This window comes from Dermacentor albipictus, chromosome 8 (assembly GCF_038994185.2).
Source record: "Dermacentor albipictus isolate Rhodes 1998 colony chromosome 8, USDA_Dalb.pri_finalv2, whole genome shotgun sequence".
Taxonomy (NCBI): domain Eukaryota; kingdom Metazoa; phylum Arthropoda; class Arachnida; order Ixodida; family Ixodidae; genus Dermacentor; species Dermacentor albipictus.
The window spans coordinates 28,640,794-28,665,659 of record NC_091828.1 but is presented as its reverse complement, the minus strand read 5'-3'; the positions used below and the strand labels follow the sequence as shown (position 1 = coordinate 28,665,659).

General features: G+C 47.5%; 1 protein-coding gene across 2 annotated transcripts in view; it reads right to left on the bottom strand.

Moving 5' to 3' along the window:
* Nucleotides 1-1,673: 1,673 nt before the first annotated feature.
* Nucleotides 1,674-24,866, bottom strand: part of LOC135905251 (uncharacterized) — a 115,329-nt gene continuing 92,136 nt past the window's right edge. Inside the window, exons 5-8 of one of the 2 annotated variants that reach the window (XM_065436261.1) lie at nucleotides 24,555-24,763; nucleotides 22,172-22,463; nucleotides 12,758-13,053; nucleotides 1,674-5,434 (exon numbers count right to left, since the gene is read on the bottom strand). In XM_065436261.1, coding sequence (XP_065292333.1) covers nucleotides 2,767-5,434; nucleotides 12,758-13,053; nucleotides 22,172-22,463; nucleotides 24,555-24,763 — 3,465 coding nt within the window. In that variant the 3' untranslated portion in view covers nucleotides 1,674-2,766. The remainder of the gene's footprint in view (nucleotides 5,435-12,757; nucleotides 13,054-22,171; nucleotides 22,464-24,554; nucleotides 24,764-24,866) is intronic. The other variant, XM_065436262.1, reaches the window with a different exon arrangement.

Here is a 24,866-nt window from a genome sequence, read left to right as displayed (position 1 = left end):
AACATCGTCCTGAGGCACAGTGCTCCAGCGGTCATCGTAACCGACAGGGGAACCGCGTCCACAGCTGAAATTTTTCGAACTGTGCTCACCCTCAGTGGCACGGCACACAGAAGGACGACAGCCAATCACCCGCAAAGCAATGGACTTACAGAGCGCCTCAACAAGACTCTCGCACACATGCTGTGCATGTATGTCGATGTGGAACACAAGAACTGGGACCAAAAATTACCCTACGTAACTTTTGCTTATAATACGGCTCGGCAAGAAAAAACAAGAATGACGCCATTGAGTCTCCTCCACGGTCGAGAAGTGACTACAATGCTGGATGCTATGCTTCCTCATGATTCCAGTGATTTCGAGACTGACGCCGCAGATTTTACACAGCGCGCCGAAGAAGCAAGACAGCTCGCGCGCGTTCGCATAGCTAGCCAGCAAGACCGTGATGCCCGACGCCACAATCAACACCATCAATGCGTCGTCTACCCACCCGGACAAAGAGTCTGGGTTTGGGCTCCAGTACGCCGCCGAGGCCTCGCGGAGAAACTTCTCCACCGATACTTCGGACCGTACAAGGTTCTACGACGCCTTAGCGACGTCAACTATGAAGTCGTTCCTGACAACCCATCCTGCTCGAGGCGCCATCAGGACCTGCCTGAGACTGTGCACGTGGTGCACATGAAACCTTATTTTTCTGAATGACATGGACACTCTCCGGTTTGCTGGACACCGGATGCTACCCGCCGAGCATCGGGACGATGCTCCTTCTGGAGGGGGGCAAATGCCGCGACGTCATCTGTGCCCAACAACGTTGACGATGAAGACGACGACCTCGTGTGTGCAAGCGAGGTGTTACAGAAGAAGTCCGGACTGAGCGCTTGCCCTAATTCTCTCTATTAAATACCGATCTCCGCCTTTGTCTCCAGTGAGCCGTGACAATATGGCAAATAAGTTACACCGAATCCCGCAAGGCGGAGGAAGGGTTAGGAAAGAAAAAATTGCCATCCACCCGCATGTAGCACGCAGCTACGAAAAAAACAATAACTTTGCAGTTGAGGAAATATTCATCCCAGGTTAGGACCAGCTCTTCCTCAACTTCGAAGCTTTCATTCTGAAGAACCACTATAGGTATCGTTTGTAGCTTCGTGCTAAATTCAGGTGTATGACCATATTTCTGTGTAATGTGTTGTAAGATCTGATTAGCACGAGCAGGCTAGGTGGCTGTTCATTGGCGTCCCTTGGGATGCTCATAGGAATCATGATCATCATCCCCTTATGTCTAGAGCTTGAGCCCAGGGTAGACGTTTGCGTGTTCCCCCTTACCTGTTTCTGCTTCTTTCTGCCGCATGCAAAAAGCCATAAGAGAAATGAACGAAAAGCAAAACCACCTCCCTCCTACACCTTAGCTGTCATTCCGACCAAACATGCTTTGAAGCTTATGGCTGATTGCACGCCACTTGTAAGCTCCAGAATCAGACTAAATAATATACGTTTCATAATTCCATATATATATATATAAATTTACCCACACGTACGTACTCAATAGCTGCTGCATGTATTCAACTGGTAATTTTTTTTTCTTTTCTGCGCGACGACCGACTTCTTCGACGCTTTCTTCGGGTAAGTTTATCGGTGTGTAACTCACAGTAAAATATGTCACACGTACAAACTTGAAAAAAAAAAAAACATGTGCAGTTTATTTTACAACAATGACAATGTTCGTTTGGCAAAACTGAGTGCGAAAGTCATTCTTCTAGCAAATAACATATTTTCCATTCTGCCCCGTAGTCTGTTGTATTAGCAGTAGAGGCAAATAAGGTTGCAAACGAGGATTCTGCTTGATCGCAGGGATTGCGTAAATTGTGCTTAGAGAGCACGTCATGGCAATGTTTTCTATTACTTGTTATAGTTCGCTAATAATTTATGTACCATCATAATGCACTCTACACAAAGTTTTACGGTGGTGTAGGCAACAGTGTATTGTTGGGCTTCATCTATACGTCTTATGTACGCGCACCGATTGATTGCTGTACGGGGAGCGGAAAATATAATGCTTGCATTTAGAGCAATCCATCAACGCAATTCATTAACATGTTGGTTACACAGGGGATTTGAATGGTGCTAACGTTCAATTCGCGACAGCGAAAGAAGGCAGCAAAAATTGGAATTAACATTGCAAAACATCTAATCTTGCACAGACAGACAAAATACTAAATAGGTTAACCTCGGATTAAGTGCGGTACTGCCTCACAAAATGCGAGGCACGTCACAGAACTCGAAGCAGTTCACAAAAGGTGATGCACGTGGCCCATCCTTCCTTGGGGCAAACTACTATGGAGTACTCCGGCTCCATTAAGGCCCAATCGTTTTTGTATGGAGCGCATCAGCCTTCGAAAGCAGTTTCATGTTTTTTACCACCACAACTGAGATGATGCTCCACAAAGTAAACGACTCATCAGCTCTCCTTCTACAGTATCAACATTGGAGCAACACCCCTCATGAGAACACTATTAATGCAGTTACGTTTCATCGCCATGGTCATTATTTGAATGTTCGGTCTCGCTAAGATCTCTGTGGGTCGAGACAATACTTTGCATACGGTATTCGGCGCCACGTAAGAGCGTGTCAGCTGCATTTCAAATGACGGGCGCCGAATAACATTTCCTTCCAGCATCCCTACTTGGCACGTGTTGCGTTGCTCAGCAGCCACTCGGCGTTCGCGAGGCTCATCGCACTGACTAGCCGCGTTGACAAGTGTGCGAGAAACACTCATGCCGACTCGTTAGGCGACCGTTCCTCATCACCCGGCGCCGAACAGTCAACGCTGCCCTCGAAATCGCAGTTCCCTGTCTTAGCATTGAACAGCAGGCCGCCCTTGCAGTAGTGCGAGAACGTTTGCCCGCCATGGCAGCGGTAGAACACGTGGCACCGACGCGCGACGTCAGGGTAAAATCCATCCGGCAGCTGGTCACACTCAAAGTGAAAGCCCGGAGGCACGCCGTGGGCGTGGTGCAAGCGTGCAGTAGACGTCTTCGACGTCGATGTTTTGGACGGCTTGCAGTTGACGCAGCCCCGGTGACGGGGCGGCGCACAGGACACCTTCTGGGGCACGTCGCACGTCAGTTTCACGGGGCTAAACAGCAGACCCTGCGGACACTCGTACGTCTTGCTTTTGTTCTTTGTGCACACGTGATACCTCCGGCAGCCCGACCTAAAATCGGCGAAAACTCCCGTCTTCACGCACTTTATCCGGCGTCGTCTCGTCCCACCCAGATGCTGTTGCGGGAAAGGAAGCAATGTGACCTCCCCGGTAGCAGTGGCTGGAGGTGCTGCACCACCAACGGAAGGCCCTGTGGAAGGGTCGGCTGTGGATGAACGGTCTTGCGAGGTCGGTGCATTGACAGCAATGGGCGATGCTGCTGTGATTTCTGGTGCAGCTGGCGGCTGGCTATCATAACTTTGTTCTTGGAAAGGCGCTGGAGAACTTGTTGCTTCAGTCGGTGCCCTAGTGGTTTCCCGTGCTGGTTGTTCTGTCGGACTCTGTGTGGGTGCCCGCGTCGCTTCCTGATACGCATCCGGTGGGAGCGTCTGTGTCACCCATGATCGCACAAGGGGTGCTTCGGTTACTGGTACGTGAGTGACCGCTGGTTCCGTCACCCGTGCTTGCGTCACCCGTGCTTGTGTGACTCGGGCTTGCGACACCGGTACTTGCGCTACTGTTGGTCGCGTCACGGGTGCTCGCGTCGCCTGTCCGCGTGTCGCTTCCCATGTTGGTGCTCGCGTAGCTGCCCATGCGGGCACTCGCGTTGCAGCCCACGCACCGTCCCACGAGTCAGACCACGTGGTTCTGCGTGTAGCAGTTCGGGCAGTTGCTCTTGTTGGCGCTCTTGTAGTTGCTGTGCTTACCGGTACAGGGGCCGGCGTGGTTTGTCGCGTTGTAGTTCTTTCAGTTGTTACGGCAGTGGTAGCCTGTGTAGTTTCTGTTGTGAACCGTGCAGTTGTTTCCGGCACGTATTCTGAATAATAGTCTATATCGTATTCAGGCACAAACTTTGGCGTAATTTTCCGTGTAGCTTCCGTTGTGCTGGCTTGCGTGGTTGGTGTCGTAGTTTCTGGCGCGAGGTCCTCAGTAAACCGCGGCCTAGTAACCGGTGGCACTGTACTCGTTCTCGGCGCACTTTCTGGCGTAGCCTCTGGCCCGTAGTCCTTATTGGCCGGAGGCGCAGTTACTAGTGTATCTTCCAGTCGAGGTAGTGGGACACCTTCGGGAATTTTTCTTGGAAGAAGTCCTGGAACAGCTTCTTGGGTGCTTTGAGGTGTTGTCACTGGCACATTTTGACGTGCAACACCTGGAGTCACTTCTGCGGTAGTTTCCGGTGAAAATTCTGTATAATAATCTTCATACTCTGGCTCCACTTCCTGTCGTATGTCAGGCGCAGGCGCTGGCGTTGTAGTCGTTGTAGTCGTTGTCGTTGTTGTCGTCGTAGGCTCAGTTGTAGTGGGCGTAGTTGATCGCACCGTAGTCGTTGGCGTTGTAAATGCCGCGGTCGATGGCACTGGGGCGCGGGTAGCAGCTCGCGTCGCTGCCCAACTGCCTTGCCAAGTGGCTTCCCATGTAGTTCCTCTCGTAGCTGCACGAGCGCTTCCTCTCACAGATGACCGTGCAGTTGCAAGCACAGGCGCCGGCGTAGTCCACTCATAGGTGTATTGCGCAGTTGTTCGCCTCGTCGCCGTCGTAGTTGACACCGTGGTAGACGGTGTAGTCATTGTAGTGCTAGCTTCTGTAGTGGTAGATGGTGGATCCGGTGGGACCGGCGGCTGCGTGACCGAGAAGTGTCGGTCCACATGGCACAGGACGGAGCTGGAGCAGAGGAGAAGCACTTGGTTGAACCTAGTGCCTTTAGGGCACAACATGATTCTCTTTCGACCACCTTCGCACGAGTAGTACCTCGCGCAGTCGTGACCCATGGTCTCGTCGGGGTGGAGGCCATCGTGCCTGCCGTCACAGCTGAAGTCGTCGTCGGCACTCCCTGGAAGCGAAAAGTCGGTCACGTCGGTGCCACGGTCGATGTCGCATGCGTTCCTGTCAGGATCGAAGGCCGTGCCGGCGGGACAGCGGAAATTGAAGGCTCCAGCAGGAGCGCAGACGTGGAAGTCGCGACGGTCCACGGATGGCAGCACCTCGGCAACTTCTCCGCAGTCGACTTCGAAGTCAGTGTCATTGAGTCGTACGATGGTACCAGTCACTGAGATGGAGGCCCGTGGTCGCAGCGCAGCCCGAGAACAGCCTAGAATGGGGCGGCAAAGCATCCGCTCAGGGTCAAACGAGTGACCCCTGGGGCAGGCGTACGATACGCCCTCGGAGCCGACACACTCGTGCCAAAATCTGCATCCGCTGTTCTCGTCCACGAACAGTCCCGGTGAACCCTCGGGGCACCTGCAGGTTAAATGTCAAGGAATCTCAGGTCAATGTACAATTTTGGCATTATTGTTCTAGCTTTTTATTATCCTGTCACAGTTAAAAAATTTATAACGTTTTATATTACCCTAGCTGAAGTATATTGATGCGGCATGCAGAACATGGCTCGTAATTAAAGGGTGCATATAACCAGTAAAAGTCCACCATCACTGAAACATTCGTTCGCATATGTACGAATAAGTAGAAGTAATAGTATTTATTTCGGCCATATTATACAATATGCCCCCGAGGTGAGGCTAAAGGAGGCACATACATCATGCATCCTGACAACGCCTTATACCCGGATTACAAGTCGTGGCACCGGTGGCGAACAGGCAAAACACATAATTCTCAGGAACGCTGCTCACAAAAATTATACCACAAAAAGACAAAAAAATATACGCCAACACTAACGATAAAGAACTCCCCAAAATATTTAACAGTAAACCAAAAACAGAAAACGCTGCGGGGAAAACAAATACATTACTAAATCAGTAAAGACAAAATAAACCAATTGATGCCTATATATATGTTTCAAACTTATACACAAGGAAAAAGCATATTTACTTTCAGTCAGGTCAGGTTTAATTTGAGCTGCAAGACAATGTCCGTGAAAGTGGGAGGGGCGTACATCAATTCACGACTGCGCTGACATATAGAAAATAATTTAGCATATAACAGGCAGTGCAATTATGTTTAGCTCTCATAGTATTCGGATGTCAGTGCCATCGTCTAGCCTTGGGAACACCCGCCACTACCAGCACCATGTTGCAGTTAATCTTGAATGTGACTGCACAGTCGCCCACAAAGGTTTACGGACCATGGGATCTCGGGGAACGTTGAATCTCCAAGCACTCTCTAATAGCAAGCAGAAAATCCGTGCAACAAAATGTTGTTTGCGTATACCAGTAGAGCCTGGAAATGAGAATACGAAGCTGTGTTGTCAAGTTGCGGAGCTTTTTCTCAGTTCCCGTTGTCCCTAAACTTTTGGGGTCCACTCTAAATTAATACATAAAAATAGTTTGCGGGGCTTTATTTTCCTCCTCATCTAACACTGATGGCGAAATAAAAAGTGAGCATTCTACTAACATTGAGACATACTCTAGATAGCCTCTTTTTTTTCTTCAGAAGTATTGGTGCTTTTTAATTTCACACTTCCCTCATTCAGTGTTAATGTAACTGGCGCAAATTGTTCTTGCTTTCCCTACGGCATCGCTTGTCTTAAGCGCTTTCTCTAATTGGAGAACACTGCAAAATACGTCAATTTTTTCCTTTCTCGGTAGTTCAACAATTACCTCTGTTTTATGCACAGTTATCCTTGATTAGACGCCAAGTATCTCTACCTGGCTAAGCATACTACCTATATCGGGAGTCTGTTGAAAAGATGAACTTTTTAAACTCCCTGCGACCGCGCAGTTCCAGTGCTTGACAAGATTTGCTCGAAAAAATGGACAGCACTTGCCGAAAAGTATTAGAATGAATTATCGACTAATTATAATCTTAGCTAATACGCTTATTGACTAACTACCTAACGCACGATATTGTTATTTACAAATTGTATACAAAGGCTTTGTGGGGCGTATTCACTTGGAAAGACTTCTTCGAGTGACACCAGTTTCGACAAATGCATTCCCATTGTGTGCGACGAAAACTATTCGCATTACAGCCACTTTTGTGCTTCGCTGTAAAAAACGGCGCTTTAGACAAAAAGTGGAATAGGGCATTTGACGGCTGGTTTGACGCTTATACATCGAAACAAGTGCCATCATCAAAATCAGTTCTAAGCAAACTTGCCTTGTCAACCCATCGGCTACATTTTATTGATTTAATTATTTCCTGCAAAGTAATGAGTTAAATACCTTGCAAATTTTTTTGTAATTTTCATTGCGCATTGTGAATTTCAACTCAAATTATGAACACCTCTTCGAGAAATCCAGCTCAGGGAATAAAATTATGCTATCTACCACAAGCATTTGTTTTATTCTGCATGGTTTAACAAAAACGTAATGTATATTCCGGAGGTTTCAACTAAGTTGTGCGAAGGCCTAAATGCCACAGTTGTGCAAAGAACTCGGTACAGCTCAATCCATTTTGAGTAACTGGACACATTCTTTACTCAAGTCATCATCAAAAATAAGTTATTCAATGTAGCGCAAGATGTTCAGTCGAAACGCTGCAGAATCACCTGAAAATGTTCATTTTATTTCTTTCCATCAGAATACCCACCTTGGTATCAACTTCGTCGTTTCACACAAGCACAGGTAACCTGAAAATCAACACTGGACTAGTAGATTACCCGCCTCGAAGCTTTGACTGTTTTACAGGTATCGGGAAAATAATCTGCGTTGCAGAGAAAACAAACGTTTGAAGCAAAAATAATTGCTATGAGGTGAAGGCCACAACCATCGCCTCGGATGCAACTGTACAAGGGACCTGCTGGCATTTCATGGTATTACAAATCACAGATAGCTGCAAGAGATGAATGCATCACTATTCATTGCCCAAAGCACCTGAATTTTTCCGCCGTCTGTCAATTGCAACAGCGGTTACAAAGCTTCCAGAATTTGTATGTCATATTTATTGTCTCGGATAATTGCCCTATTTCCTGCATCGCTTCCTGCAGGCATCTAGGCAAAATAGAAAGCCAAACTCCTTGTCTTCGATCCGCATGGGTTGCTTAAGGCCCATTAATAAGTTTTGCCTGCGTTAAGCATCGGTCATTCATAGGAAGCACGTTTGGAGATCGCAAATTAACTGCGTGCAAGTCCCCAGTCCAGTAGTACTGGTCTACGCGCATGTGTAACCAGGCCAGAGCTAGTGGAATCGGTGAGTACATGTTTACAGCCGCGAAGCAAGAGAACAAGGAAGGCAAACTGGAGGTGAAGAAAATCGCACGCCGGGAAAGTACGAAGGAGTGCGAGCGCGCAGCAATCATCCCCACCTAGAGGAAAGCGTGGGTAATGTTGAGCGAATAGGGGAGGAAAAACGAGTTGAAGCGTCGCGGAGTACGAAGGTAGACAGCGGAGCACCGGGCAGACTTTCTCTGGCAGTTGCTGCAGGTTTTGTTTGCGATACAGACGTAGTGGGTTCCCTCTCGCGCACCGTACAACATGTGTGAGTGAAAGGGCGGGGCGCTTTCACTAGGGGCCTCCAGTATTGAAAAGTATTTATGTACTTTTTGGGGTACTCTTGGGTCACGTTGTCCGCACCCGGCTTTGTGACGCAGTTAGCGAAAAGCAGCTGTGCCGTGCCACGCAGTTAGTTTAGCGTGTGCAGAATCTTACGAGGTCGAGTATCCGACGCTCTTTATGTCGCCCCCAACAACACGCACTTCCTTTCGGCACTCACGTTTGTCGAAAGCGCAACGAGCGGTTGTCATGAGTGATCACACGGGAGTGTGTTGCTTGCGCCGGGAGAACGCGCACGGGTTAATGCCGATGAGCTCAAAAACCAGGAGTTTATAACTCGAAAATTCCGTCTTCCTAACGACTTAAAACAGCCTTTGCACCTACGCGTTTGTCTTGAGTTCGCGCGAGTACAAGGCATTCCGTGAGCGTCTAGCATGGTCTGGCTGAGAGCCTGTGCCTGCGGGCACGTGTGTGTACGTAACGTAGCATCGCGTCGGCGAAAGCCAAGCTGTGTCGGAAACGCGCCAGTCGCGCTTGTATTTGTGCTCCGAAATGCCTGGGAACGGGACAACGTCTAGAAATCAAAAGTTTTCTTCATATTTTCTTATTGTTCGGGATGAAGGAAGTATTTTCTACGCCATGTATGTAAAAGCGAATTCCTTTTGTTTGTAACGGTGCCCTTTCACCCCTTTCGCACTTTCGCCTCTACACGCAGTTTTCCTATGAGGCCTAAATACCGAAATAACACACGCTTCTAATTTACGTTCTTTAAGCCGATGTCGTCCGGTGGAGCTGCGACTATTTACCTGGTGCCACAACATTGGATGACTGCGCAAGAAGGCCAGAACAAGCATTTATATAGCACAAAACAAACATTTCCTCATTTCACAAGGCGTCTTGAGTCTAATTTATGATATTGCACGTTGCATAGATTCCATCAAGGCTCGTAAAGATTCTTTGCAATCATTTCTACTATATAATAAGACGCCTCCCGACAGACCGTGCGCGGTGGAGCAGTAGAGGCGAAAAACAAAAACAAAGAAGTACGCCGCGGCGGTCAGTGCAGCCTCCGTGACGCGTACCAGCTAGCATTCAAAACACGCACGCCATAACAGACACTGGAAGTGTGGTCCGGGTATTAATGCTGGCGGGTTGGAGCGCTACTGTCGATTCGGCCCATGGAGCATAGAAAAGCAAAGGAGGGTCCCTGCCGTCACTCTTTGTGACGCTTAAGTGACGCCGGAAGTCGGCATTACACCGCCATCGTGTCGGGCCAGATTCTCGTTTACATTTCTTGCATTTACCGTGCAACGGCATTCACAACCACGCCGATCTGCGTGTATGTTTACGCGGTTGCAAATTACGGCGCAGTTGCGCGCCGTAGCGATCTGACCAGAGGTACAACCATGGTGTGTTCAATCGAGAAACGACCTATGACAAGGCCATCTGCAGCTTGAGAACAAACACGTATGCCACTCACACCGGGTCATGAGAAGCCAACAAGCAAATTCACCAAGGAATGCACAGGGGAAATTCTTGTGCTTACTAACTTAGTTAGAGAAATAATAAATTAATGGCAATGAAAGTGGATAAAGAACGAAAATTTGCCGCAGGTGGGGAATGATCCCATGTATTCGCATTGCGCGTGCGATGCTCTAACCAATTGAACTACCGCCGCGCCGTTTCACCATCCACTTTCTTGGGTATTTGTGTGTTACAACTAGAAATAACCTTGGGAATGTTAGCCAGCGCCACCACTAACAAACCTGCCCGGCGCATGTAGAAATTCCTTCCTGCCGAACACTCTCTCTAAAAATGTTCAACATCTGCCGCCAAGGTTTGTGAGTGGTGGCGCTGGCTAACACTCCCAAGGTTAGTTCTAGTAGTAGCACATAAATTATCAAGAAAGTGGATGAGGAAACCGCGTCGTGGTAGCACAATTGGTTAGAGCATCGCGCGCCTAATTCGAAGTTGTGGCATCCTTCCCCACCTGCGGCAAGTTGCATTTTTAGACACTTTCATTGCCATTAGTTTATCACTTCTTTAATTCAGTTCGCAAGTACAAGAAAAAAAAACCGTGTGTTTTCCTTGGGGTCTTTGCTATATTCTCATGATATGATTAATAAAAAAAATGGGCCTCTCGGTTAACCCTCTTTCTTCTCGTACTCATACCGGATGTGTGACGAGCCACAGCACGCCGACGAAAATTGCGGCGGAGAACATCGTTACGCGTTTAAGTACACCAACTAAGGCCTAAAGCACATTCTTGTCATGGTAAGTGAAGCTTCACGGAAGCAAAATTCTGCGGTACCCAACAGTACGCGCATATAGTTGTGGCTAGTGCGTTGACCAGGCCTACATAAGTACGTACTACGTGCCATCAACCGTTTGACGTGCGCGCATACGCAAGTTCTTCTATCGAGCCTTGTTCACTATTGCACAGTATGCGCCAGCCTCTACCGCCCTGTGCCCTTCGATAACACAGACAAGATTGCTGCAGTAAAGGGCGTTCGTCCCTTATCACTAACAGCAACGGCTTCTTTTCCATCCATCCACATGGCTGTTTTACGTGCCACAATTGGCGCTGAGACGTGCTCCCTGAAAAGCTGGCGAAGATAGCGCCGACCTTTCATCGAACCACTTCTAACGTACCACAATTGCATCATCTGCTGTGAAAAGCAGGAACGCTGCACAGCTGTCGCTTACGTGCAAGGTGTTTATTCTGGATAATCCGAAGCACAGCGGTTTCAATGTGTGATGACACGTTAGCATGAATACACCGAAGATGGGAAATGTATCCTGACGTCGTCCCTCGTCAGTGCCGTGGTGCGTGGTGTACGGCGTTGCATGTGCGCTCGTTTCACGCTTTTCACTTCGAGTTTCACCTGGCCACCACTGGGTGAGCACGGTCTAGATAACACAGGGGAACAAAACACGAACACTAACGCAGTCCTCTGCGTACACTACGCCATTGCCACGGCAAAAAAACGTGCGGAGCAAAATGTATGATCGCACACAGCCCTAACAAAGCTGTCATTGTGGTCTGAGAACATAGCCGCTACGTCAAAAGAAGGAAAAGAAGGGAGAGAGTACTACCTAACTTGTTCCCCACCTTTCTCCCAGCGCGCGGAGAGGGTAGGGCCTCTCCTTAGTTTTTTTTTCGTTTTCCATGTTTCGGCCACAGTGCTCTATGGAAGTGTCCGCTCTTGTTGGATTTCTTTCTCTATGGCTTTATCTTGAAAGCGATCTACTTTGGAAGAACACTCTAGGTAGGCCGACGGCTCGTATATATAGCTGTGCGGGCGCTGTGTTCTCATGACTCAGTTTGCGTTGAAGCGATACACAGCGCGAAGGTCACTTCGCTCGCTGCTGCTGCCGCGATTCCTCAAGCCGGCATTTTGATAGCGTCTCCGCGATCATTGAGTGTGCAGTGTTCATGCTTGCCTGTGCGCGCTGACACCAGGTTAAAGTTAGTTAACAAGTGAATGTTTAGAAGCGGGCGTTCTACTATGGCGGCTGCTACGGATGGCGCAGCTGCGCGAGCCTTGTGTTGAGTAAGATCTGTGATGCGGACAGTGTAGGCGTTTACGCACACCGAGGGCCAATAGCGTCATGTGCGGTAAGCACCCATACGCTTGCGCGTCACACACGTTCACGAAGTACAGCGCAGCTTTAACTTCTTTATTTATCTCGAGCGCTTTTTTACTGATTAAAACGTGTTGAAAAGTTGTTGATACAGTTCACAACTCCACGATTGAATGTTTTTTTTTTATTATTCAAGAGTTATATAGTTCGTAATTCGCTTAAATTCAGCTAGTTGCATTCGCGTGACACACATCTAGTTTTTAGGCCTTAGTAGACGTTCACTTGAAAGACCCTGCATATAAACACAGCTAAACTGGCGTGTCCTTATGTACCCATGCCTGTCTTTTGATATGTCTGCGAACGCGTGTATTTTCATCTATCCACGATCATGAAGGAAAAAGCGCTACTAAAACTGAGGCTTATGAAGAACACAGGGCAAAGCTCTACTAGCAACAGGACATTTCTTTATTTCGAAAGGCACTCTTCTATATATGATGAATGTTCTGGCTAAGCCTCCGTTTTCGTAGCGCTTTTTCCTTCCCGAATATTTACCAACACGCCCAACTGAGAGCTATATCTATTCACGTACTTAAAGGTACCGACGACACGTGGAGGTCGGCACGGGGTCGACGCGTCCTCGACGCAGCGGCCAAACTCGGTGTCGTAACTGAGACCGCCACCGCAGTCCTGGACGACTTCCAAGCCATCGGCGCAGATGCGGTAGCTGTAGCACGACGTCCTGTAGTCGGGGAACACACCGATCCGGCCTTCGCATTCGTACTGGCCATAGGAGACGCCGTCGTTGGCGGCTACAGGGCTCGTTGTCTGGCAGCCGGGAAGAGTGGGGTCAAACACCGATCCTTCGGCGCACGATGATGTGGCCACCTGCGCGACAGTCATGTGTTTAGAAAGATTCACCTTTACTACCACACACCTACGACAAACGATCATATGCTTTTAAAATAAGCGATCGTAGAAACCGACTCGTTTCTACGCAAGAAAACAGTCACCCCCATCTCCTCCTCCTTAAGGTGCAAATAGTGAAACAATGCGCTATTCGAGCTTGCGCAAGTATCACACTTTTACATACGCGTTGATCATTATACATGCTCTATAGTAAAATTCATTTGCGAAGTTGCCGCACTTCCCTGCATATCTGGTGCTTTCTGGGCCAACCATACACCTAATAATGGATTATGCCTAAAGCAGGAATTTTTCCCCCTTTCTCGTTGAGATTTCTCGCCAGTTACGAGTTCCTCTGATATAAATCACAGACAACTCTGTGGCAAAGTTTACATTACCAGCAAAGCGGGGTTCTGCAAGTAGAGTATAAGTAGAGCTGCTCAGGATTTTCTTTTCGGGAACTACCCAACGGAACTTTTCTATGCAAATGGGGGGGGGGGGGGATTCCTTTACTAGTACAAATGCTAATACCGCCTGCCATTCACCATAAAAACGCGTAAATCCGCAACATAAAAATGAAATAAGGTATATCTCACAGGCACGCCTGTGAGATACACCTCGCCTTTACTAGACAAACAAGGAACCGCATCAAATGGACCCGCGCTGGAAAGAAGCGCAGTAAGGACACTGCCAAGAACAATTAATAAAGCGAAAGTGTAAAATCAAGACTTCTATGGTAGCATACAACTTAAAAAAAACAGCAGTTGACAACCAAGGCACACGGCCCATGCGGGGTTGTGTTTCTCCCCCAGCCAATCACAGAAGCTAAATAAATCATCGTCATGCGGTCTTTTCAAAATGGCGTCGTACTTTATACCTCCGGAGCATCTGCTGTTCTTAAATAGTCTTTTCATCGACGAAAGGAATGAGGTGGGCAACAGACATGAACAAAGTGTATGGAGTCTGAGCATTTCACTCTTCAAAAGTCTACCTGCCATGGTTACTTAGTGGCTATGATGTCGGCCGCATTTTCGATTGGGGCGAGATGCGCAAACACCCATGTACTTAGACCTAGGTGCACCTTAAGGAATCACAGGTGGTCCCAATTTCCGGAGTCCCCCACTACGGCGTGCCTCATAATGAGATCGTGGTTTTGGCACGAAAATCCAATGATATTTTTCTACTAAATAAATTAACTGTGGTGTTGCCCAAGGCTCGATACTAGGTCCATTGTTGTTCTGCTTATTTATATATGATCTACCTAATGCACTTACCACTTCTGACTGTTTGTTAGATGCTGATGACACGACCATTTACTCATCGCAGAAAACGCTTACCGCGCTTCAAGACACACTTAACACCGATCTTAACAATGAGTATTCTTGGTGCAGAGATAATCAGCTTCAAATCAATCCTTTAAAAACAACGTTTGTACTACTTCATAATCCAGAAACGGTGATTGCGCTTTCCATAACTGTCTCGTTAAATAACTATGTTATACCAACATCTGATACTGTTAAGTTCGTGAGTGTTACTCTGCACAAAAACTTCAAATTCAATAGCCATCTCAACTCGCTAATAAGGGTGGTTTCATTTTGTATCAGTATTATCATTAAAACACGTACATTTTTCCAACATCATGTGATTAGCTCGTTGTATTATGCTTATAGTATTAACCATTTATCATGCTGCTTATCTTATTAAGGTGACACATATCCGATTCATCTCAAATAATTGGAACGTCTTCAAAGCCAGGCAATAAAATATTGACTTTTAGTTCATTCCTTTGCCATTCTTTGCCTATCTATCAACATCTTCGCAACTTACCCATTCAACAGCTGTTCTATCATAAGTTATTCGCATTACATTTCGTCTCATTCATCTTGAAATATCATTAGAGAGCCTTCCTTTTGATAACCGGATCAACAAAAATAATACTACATTTTCAGAGCGCAATAACCTCCTCTTACCTAAAATCAGATCAAACTATGGAAAATTTACAATTCGCTGCTATGTTATTGCATTTTGGAATCGTTTGCCTGTGAATGTAACTCTTCTCATTTGTTGCATTTTTTAACACACATGAAAAAAATACTGTTAGCAGAACCATCTTTTGATTTGTCATAAACACATTTTCATAATTATTACATTTTCTTGGCTTTACTTTTATTACTGTATATTTAGGAGTCACAATTTTGTAAAACAAGTTTTATTTTCCGTTAGTAGTGTGTAAAAAATGTATATTTTTGTACATTACTAGACATTTCTGTTTGTGATCGTTTATCGTGATATTATTGTATAGCGCTATTGTCTTGACTCCTTTTTGTTAAACCTGTTATTGCTGCTCTAATGCTTTTATGTACCCACTAATGATAGGAAGTCCTTCTGGTAGTTTCTCACTCTGAGACGTTCTGATACTATACATGATATGTTGGCCCGTTTTCTGTACATGCCAGTAACAAACAACAAATTTCAATACACGTCTCTCACTTCTGTCGCACAGCACTCAGCACTTGCTTGTTGTTCTCGTGCATTTTTGCTCTTTTGTTTTGGACCAGCTCCAGGATGCACCGACCGCCAGACACCTAGGCGTATGGCGCACGTATGATCTCATCCGGACGCGTTTCTTTTGATCTAGTCTCTACCGTTCTGGGCGACAGTACGTTGCGGCTGGTGACCTCTGTCAGGGACGCAATACACCTGCCATACTGCCTGCTGGCAGCCTTCAGCCCCTATATATCTCCAACACACCATTTTTCCGGGTGGGACTAGATATTTTAGGGACTTTCCCTACGTCAACCAACACTGCACGCTGCGACAGGAGCACTTCCCACCAGCTGTGCTAGTGATGTAGGCGATTTCATTCCTTACGATGCCATCATGCGCCACGGTGCTCCTCGTCATTTAATCATGAATAGCGGCTTCTGCTTCCTGTCTACAGTAGTCGCCGACATTCTTCATTCCTGCACGACCAATCACAAGTTCGCCACTGCGTACCATTCACCGCCAAATGGCCTTACTGAACGCCTCAACGGTACTCTCACAGATATGTTTCGTATGTACGTGTCTGAAGACCACCGAGACTAGGACAACTTGCCTTTTAACATTCTGCTGTAGCTCTTTCCGGGATGCCACAGCTGGCAATTATCTTTCTTGTCTACTGCTTGGCTGCTACCCACCAATGCCCATGGACACTATCATACATCCTAACGCAGATGCATTCGTGAATATGCTCCTAATGTTTTCGCCCATGCTGACATGACCCGCCAGGTTGCCCGTCATCGCTTATCGTCTATGGAATTGATGATGATTATTTATTGGCATCCCTTTTGAATCGGGGCAGTGACAAACAGTTACCAAGCCTGCTTGATTGAATCACATATGTCATACAACGCTTTCATTCGAGGATTATTTATGCATCTCCTTAATGTTATTTTTCTTCCTCAAGGATTATCTATTTACCTTGTTGCTGTATACCTATGCAATTGCTCCATGGCATGCCACCTGGTGCGATTATGCAACTGTGCAACTGCAATGAACAGTGTGCACGTATCGATGCAACGAGGCCTGCATCTCGGATCGCATGTCTCCTCGAGCACTAAGACGCATGTACAGGGCATTTTCCTGCTAGAACCTAGCAAGCGCTGGCGTGGCTCAGCAGGTGACTGCCACACAGCGGGTCCGGTTTCATCCCGGTGCGAACTGGGTAATTTTTCTCATCACTGGCGATAGCTGCGACACACACCGGTGGCGGCGGCGGCGGACACCATCGCCAACTGAAACGACTATTATAATGAGCCCATCACAGCTTACGCTGTAACAAGCACGGTGCAAAACGTTGAATGCGAGCACAACAGACAAGAGCACACGCCACCAGTACTCGCGTCAACTAGCTGAACATGCGTTGTGCGACACCAATATGTGCTTTAGGCGAGTTGCATTGCCGCGTATAATATGAGTCACACTAACCCCAACTAAGAATGCATTCGTAGGTTTGTTCGAAAAAATTCGGAGTTTGGTACTAGGGGCGAAAAATTGACAACGACACCAAAGTAGTGTTAGACTATGACACAAAACGACGCTTGCCATTTCATCCGCAAGTGCATTACCGTCAACATTCGCCATGAATTAAGCTAGGGTGGTGTTACGCCTTAAGGACACACATCAATAGCTCTCATAAACAGACAGGCATACGAATACACCGTGAGCTAACGATGGCCTAGTGAGGAGCGCCTGCAGTGGTAGTGCGCGTGCCCGTCCCAAAGCAATTGTTCCGTGCTTCCGCTCTCTACACAATTTCGGCTGCGTCGCGCCTCCAAATCTCAGCGGCACCACCGACTTCAAACATTGGGAGGAGTGATTGGGGGCGTGGAGAGACAGCCGCTCATTGAGATGTCTTAGTGTGCATCGAGCTACCGCCATTTTCGGCTCGCCCTCACTCGCGCTCTCCCACCGCTCTCGTCTTTGCTTCTGGTACCACTGGCACCCGCTGCAGGTCATGTTACCTCCAACACGTGGCGCGCGGGCCAAGCGACGTCAGTAGGATGAAAAATCGGGCAAGTTGGCATGACTTCATGGTTGCAACAGCAAGACTAGACACTGAAAGATTATTCGGAAACAATGGAGTATTCGTGTGGCGGGCCCTTCTTTTTTACTCTGTCCATGCCCGTTCGCGCTGTTGCATCCACGACGTGACGTCAGCTGGTCCCATCGGCCCGGGCCGTGCGTGCGCCGCCGCACCGACGAGAGCACGACGGTGACGACATCTGTGGCTCCACCTACGGTGACTACGAGCCTCGGGTGTCTGTATGATTACTATCCCAATAAGAGCCGTTCCTATCACGTCCTGCCACAAATGCGTCAACCTACTCAAAGAGCAACAGTTGGAACTTTCATCTAGGGTAAGCGAAACAAGTTGATGTTCCATGCGGAAAAATAAATGTGTTTCCCGATGGCTTTCCTGGCTGAAGCATGTCGCCTAAAGCATACACAGTGACCTTCAACAAGCATTCTGTATGTTGCGATTTCTTCCGTCAACTGAAAGGTCTATGAAAGTGAGCTAAGTTGGTATACTTGAACCGAATTTTTTAGCAGGAATCAACATCAGTCGTCATATCACTTAAGCCCTCTCTGGATTATTTCATTGTGCTTTTAGCGCCAACCACTGTCTCTAGCAGCGTTCGCACTGCCTCTAGGCTGCCTGCATTCGTTATTGACTCGGCAAAATTGCCGCCCTTATGTCTTCGATGTTTCTTTAGGCCCAAACAATGAAACGTTCCTTTCCTTCGAGCGCTTCCTAACCTTACGTGAGGCCTCCTTACAGCGAAGGACCGATGGAGGAAGCAAGCATACTCTGAAAGCTCCCTTCACCCGTCCTCACGTAAGGAGCGGTTGCCGCCATGCCTGGGTTCGAGATTATCTCTTAAAAGCTTTAGGCGAACACCAGAACACCCCTATTCAATAAAAAAGGTTGTATCGTCGCACAATCTCTAAGTTGATGAGCTAATATAGAGAAGCGTTTTTAGACGCTTGAGACGCTATTTTTTAGTTTTGTTTACTAAATCTAAAGAAGCAGTGCATTACAGTGTGAAACTTGATGTGCTCCAGCAACGCTGGCACGCCGGCGTCGTGCAACGCCTAGCAACGCTTCCATGCCGCACGCGTGACTGAAACGAACGTGCCTGGCAAAACGTACCGTGCTCGCGCTTCTCCGAAGGCGGGCGACAGCACGCACGCGCAAGCAAACGTCACGTGGTTAAGCAGTGAGGCGAAGTGCTCGTTCAGGGCCAGGAGCGGCGTAAGGACGCATGAAGGTAGCTTGGCCCAAACAATAAAACGTTCCTTTTAGGGGTGTGCGAATATTGAAATTTTCGATTACGAATCGAATACGAATAAGGCGAAGAACTCTCTTCGAATATCGAATCGAATATCGAATACATGTGTAGTATTAAAAAATTGCAAGAGAGGTAACAATAGCTTTATTACCCTTTTAAAAATAACATTGCATTTTACAAGGTTGCTTCAAATTAAAGAGGTACTCAGTTATAGATAATGGACTCAGGTAATGCCCTCAGTCAGGTAAAACGCTTGTTACAGATTGTCGTGAAGGAAAATTAACTGCTCAATATGGCCAGAAAGTAAACGCTCTCTATGCACTGTCACATTTCTACCGGTAGAAAAGACTCTTTCACTAGGAACTGAAGTGGCAGGGATCGCCAAGTACTTGCGGGCGAGTGCACTTAAAAGCGGGTACCTGAAGCGGCCAATGGACTGCCACCACTCACAAGGATTCAGGCCCCTTTCCAGAAGAGGCTTTTGCGCGTAGTCTGTAACTTCCCCCTCAGGGGCAGATGCCAAATGTGTCTTCTCTTTGTTCATCACTAGATCGTCAAAAGCATTCCATACACTCGATGCCACCAGTGGACACGAAGTCGACGCTGGCACGGCGGTGTCCCCACGGTGTTCCACGACGGCTTCCTGGAGCTCCCTTGTCACAAGGTTTTTCAGCCGGATCATCTGACCAGATGCCTGATGAACTGTGGCCATAAAGCGCGGATCAAGAAACATGCCTAGGCTGGCCACTTCATGAAATTTCCACTCCGCACAAAGAGCCTTGATACATTTTGAATCAATGTTAGCAAACCCTGAGTTGCCTTTGCAACCTTCAAGGCAATGGGGCATTCCAAAAATAATTGGAATTATAAAGCTTGGTGAAAAATAAACCGAAACTGATCATGTCTCAAATGCCTGAAGCAGATAGACTGAAACAGAGCATACAGATAATGGCAACTCAGGGTTGCAAAGGCAACCCTGAGTTGCCTTTGCAACTTTCAAGGCAATGGGGCATTCCAAAAATAATTGGAATTATAAAGCTTGGTGAAAAAGAAACCGAAACTGATCATGTCTCAAATGCCTGAAGCAGATAGACTGAAACAGAGCATACAGATAATGAGCGGATCATGCGAAGTTCTCAGTTAATAAACATGTTCTTAGGAGAATGCGGAGCAAGCATACAATTGATTAATTGCTCAATTATTCGCAGTCTATCCGAATATTCGCCGTTTCCACCGTTATTCGGCCGTCCTCGGATATTCGTGAATTTGCGAACATGCATTTCTCAAATCGAATACGCTTCGAATATGGAAAATATTCGATTCGTATTCGAAATTCCGAATATTCGCACACCCCTAGTTCCTTTCCTTCGAGCGCTTCCTAACCTTACGTGAGGCCTCCTTACAGCGAAGGACCGATGGAGGAAGCAAGCGTACTCTGAAAGCTCCCTTCACCCGTCCTCACCTAAGGAGCGGTTGCCGCGTGCCTGGGTTCGAGATTATCTCTTCAAATCTTTCCGCGAACACCATTATTCTATTAAAAAAATGTTGTATCGTCACACAATCTTTAAATTGAATAGCTAATATAGAGAAGCGTGGACGCTTTCTTCTAGTTTCGTTTACTAAAGTTAAAAAAAAGTTGCGCATTACAGTGCAAAACTTGATGTGCTCCAGCAACGCTGGCACGCCGGCGTCTTGCAACGCCTAGCAACGCCTAGCAGTGCTTGCATGCCGCACGCGTGACTGAAACGAACATGCCTGGCAAGACGTACCATGCTCGCGCTTCTCCGCAGGTGGGCGACAGTGCGCATGCGCAAGCGAATGCCACGTGGTTAAGCAGTGAGGTGAAGCGCTCGTTCAGGGCCAGGAGCGGCGTAAGGACGCATGAAGGTTGCTTTGGAGCTACCTTATGCTGAGGAAGCACCAAGGAAGCCTTCACCGAGGGCCCCTCAGTAAGGAAGCTTTCAGAGTGACATAAGGTAGCCTCACCCCAATGAAGGCTTCCTTAGTGAGGTAAGGAAGATTTCATTGTTTGGCTTCTTATGCTGAGGAAGTACCAAGGAAGCACCAAGGAAGCCTTCACCGAGGGCGCCTCAGTAAGGAACCTTTCAGAGTGACATAAGGTAGCCTCACTGCAATGAAGGCTTCCTTACTGAGGTAAGGAAGATTTCATTGTCTGGCCCTTAGTCTACAAAATCTGCGCCGTAGGGATTGGTGGCTGCGGGATACATGTGTCGCTACCTCAGTTTCTTCGAGATTGCCTCCTCCAGACAGGGAGAAAAACAACTATCTTGATCTCAAACACTGGCGCACTGGTGATAGAAGCAAGCCACACCGCAAATTTCACTACGCAGAAGACGCTTTGCCGCAGAGCCCAAACACCTGCTTTTGATTCCCTGCCGGAGCTTCCCCTTTGCAATTCAGAGGGGGCAAAACGGCCAGTAAGCTTGCTTAGTTGTCCACATGCGCTAAAGAAATAAATCCTCCATAACTCACCCCAGTATAATTGTCAACGCTAAAGATGTGGTTATGTAATAAAATATCGGGGTCTTTTGTACCGAAATTACGAGGCATGTCACTGTTGGGAAAACCGGAATTCTATTGACCACCAGGGGTTCCTTGATGTGCTGCCAATGCACGCAACAAGAGCATTTTTGCATTCCGCATTCTGCCGCCATCGGAACGTGGCCGCCGCCGCCCCAGGGATCGAACCAGAGACATCGAGCTCTACAGCGCAACGCTCCATAGCCACTGAGATACCGCTGAAGGCAGACTTCGTTGTTTCATTTGATGTTGAGAGGGACTTTATAAGGCCGTAGTCATTCTCGTCATACGAGGCTCAGGGGGAACTCGTTATCAGCCTAAAATTAGACCATCTTTGCACACGAATTGGCACCTGCGTTCCTCACCGTAAGTGGTATCCGGAAATCACTGGGAGCAGTCTTTGTTCTCCAAGCAACACTGGATATTCATGATGATATTGGTTGTGGTCTTAGAGGCAATTGCGATGATGAACACTCTGATAATGATGATGACACTTTAATGTGTTCTGCAAGTATGAGCTATAATATTCCTCGCCTCAGTTATACCGCAGACGTTCTTTTTTTCTCTCGTGAGTAACTTACTTATATGACGCAAGGTTGGGCGTGCGCTATAAAGGACGATTCCATAATCGTTCACCATGCCACTTGGCGCTTCATTCGAATTACGCCACCTTTCATTTCGCGACCTCTGCCAACTTTGCATAAACGAACTTAGATACAACAGACCTTGACTTGGCCAAGACAGGCGTAGAAGGCATCCGCTGTTGCGCCCGCGTACAGGCCGTCGGGGCGGCCGACGCACTCCGGCTCTGCGTACTCTTCGGCAAAGGTGCACTTGACGTCCGCGGCGGGGCGGCAGTTCAAGGTGTTGGCGTCAAAGGCGGTGCCCTTGGGGCAGCTGCCCACTTTGAGGAGGACGCCGTCCCGGCACACGGCGAACTCTCGGCAGCCGGTCAGCGGGAAGAGACCGTTCGAGCCCGGGGCGCAGTACGCGTCCTGCACCTCGCAGCTGGCCCTGCTGTGAAGAATGCGTGCGACGAAATGCCGGACGGGTCACATCGCTTTATTTCACTATTGCGAAGCATTCTGTCGAATCTAGAGCAGTTTTTCCTGCCGAGTGTCCAACCGTTTTCGTCGACCTAACTGGAAGGCAGTGCCGTCTAACACAGCGTTTCAAACGGTTGTCTAGGAGTGCACTTGCAGCGCAGACCTGATGTCAAATGCCCGGAGAGTGCACAGTGTGGTTTTCAGAGCCGGCAGAACGCCGATGAAACAATCTGAAATCGCTTAATTCTTGACACATCCGTGCTCGGGTTTTAGGCATAGTACACCGTCACAAACGCAAATTCACGTCAACAATGAAGCACATTTGGCTTGCTCCGCCCTAACTGGTGAATCCAACATTGAAAGCACCAGTGATGTCACCACTGAGCATTTGTCACAAACACGTGCCTCATTCAGCTAACGCTATAGTTGCTTAACAAAGTGTGAGCGAAGTCAGGGTAATTTGCAGAAGGGTTGAAATCCTGGCCAGTCGGTACATAGTTGAAGGAAAAAAAAACAATCAGAAAGCACAAAGGACAAGAGAACTGCGGTGTGAACCTATCCTCTCGTCCTTTGTGTTTTCTTACTGGCTTTTTCCTTCAATCAGGGTTTTGCCCATTAAGAGACCATTTATAGTGTCCTTGTGTATGGCGTCCCTCCTATACATACTCAGTGCTTACTCTCTCCCTTTTTTTCTCTTTATATTCCCCTTTCCCCCACCCCAGTGTAGGGTAGCAAACCGGATGCTGTTCTGGTTGACCTCCCTGCCTGTCCTACCCTTGTTTTCTCTCTCAGTGCGATTTCTACTTCGTCTTGTATTCCGTTTTCTTGCACAGCATAATTTCGATACCGATGCACACGGAATAACCAGCGCAACCCAACAGACAAACACTTTATTGTCTGTACTTCCTGGGTTCGGGCCAAGTTGGTATGACAGGTAATGCGGGGTACTCATTTTTGCTTAGCTGTTGAAGAGATGACAAGCATAGGCTCTCGACCCATAATACAAATGATCATGACTCTAAAACTGAACAAAAATTGGAAGCTTCGCTTACTTCGCTGTACTTGTCTTGTGAATGCATGTATAGATATTTATATTCTCTACTCCTGTACTGCTTTACTTATCTTGCGAAAGCCTGTATTGATGTTTATATTATTTACTCCTGTTGAAACACTTACTTTGTGTCCCCCCTTACCCAATGCCCTTAAATGGGCCTGTAAGGTATTTTAAATAAATAAATAAATAAATAAATAAGCGTTGACGCGCAATGCACACAATATTGAAAAAGAGCAGATGTCTCGAACTGTACAAGTTATTTCACGACCGCTAAGAGTATGTAAACATATTGAATGTGCAACACGTCTCCTCGCTGTATTCTTATGTCTAAATTATAAATAATATATCCGATGATAATAGTCATTTTAATTGCAAGAACGTTAGCACACATTTCATCAGCCTATTTTATCCTCACAAAGCCCGCCATACCGTTTCAGTGCGGAAAACATTGCGCAAGATCCACAGGAGCATTTATGATGCGCGTTGCGGAAGATATAGTTGTGGAGAGCTAAAAAACATTATTACTAAATAAATAAAAAATGTAGTGAATTCGTTACCTCATTTAACTGTTTGTTTGTTTATTTTTGATATTCTTGGTGCCTGTAGTCCTTGAAGTGGCAAATAAAGGTGATCAAGCTGTTTTAGTTTTATTTCTTGTGAAATTGACAAAGATATTTTATGGGGTTAACGCTACTGCAAGATGAGTACCTCCCGCAGCGTTAACCAATTATTTTTTGTCAGCCGACACCACGCTTTTCCTCGAAATTTCGTAGCCTGATCACACAATCTCGTTCCGAGCTGTGCTCCACTAAGTACTCTACAGATATGGGTAACGTGCACCCACGCTTCATATTTCACGCGAGATATTTTTTTGCCACTTTGACGCGAAACGCGGTCAGACATTCAAATCGTTGCCTTAGAAAGGTGGGGCACCGACATCAGGGGCACGACACTCTCGCAAGCCGCACCGAGAGTGCGTGGCTGAGCAGCACAGAGAGGGGCACCTACTTGCGTGGGTAGTCGCAGGCGAGCTGCTTGCGACTGAAGACGAGGTCGGATGGGCACGAGAACTCCCGCGCGTTGCCGGCCACGCAGAGCACGAACTGGGCGCAGCCCGGTGCCGGGTAGAAGGCGTCCGGCAGACTGGCGCACCCGTTATCGCCCTCGCACTGCACGTCCGTCGAGTTCTGACAGCGACCTGCTTCGAACAGCTGACCCTGCGGGAGGTTGACAGGCGAAGGGTTATCGGCAACAACACTCAACTACCCGCCATCCGGATCTTTTCATTCAACAGCAAGATGCTCTTGTACTTTTTTTCCT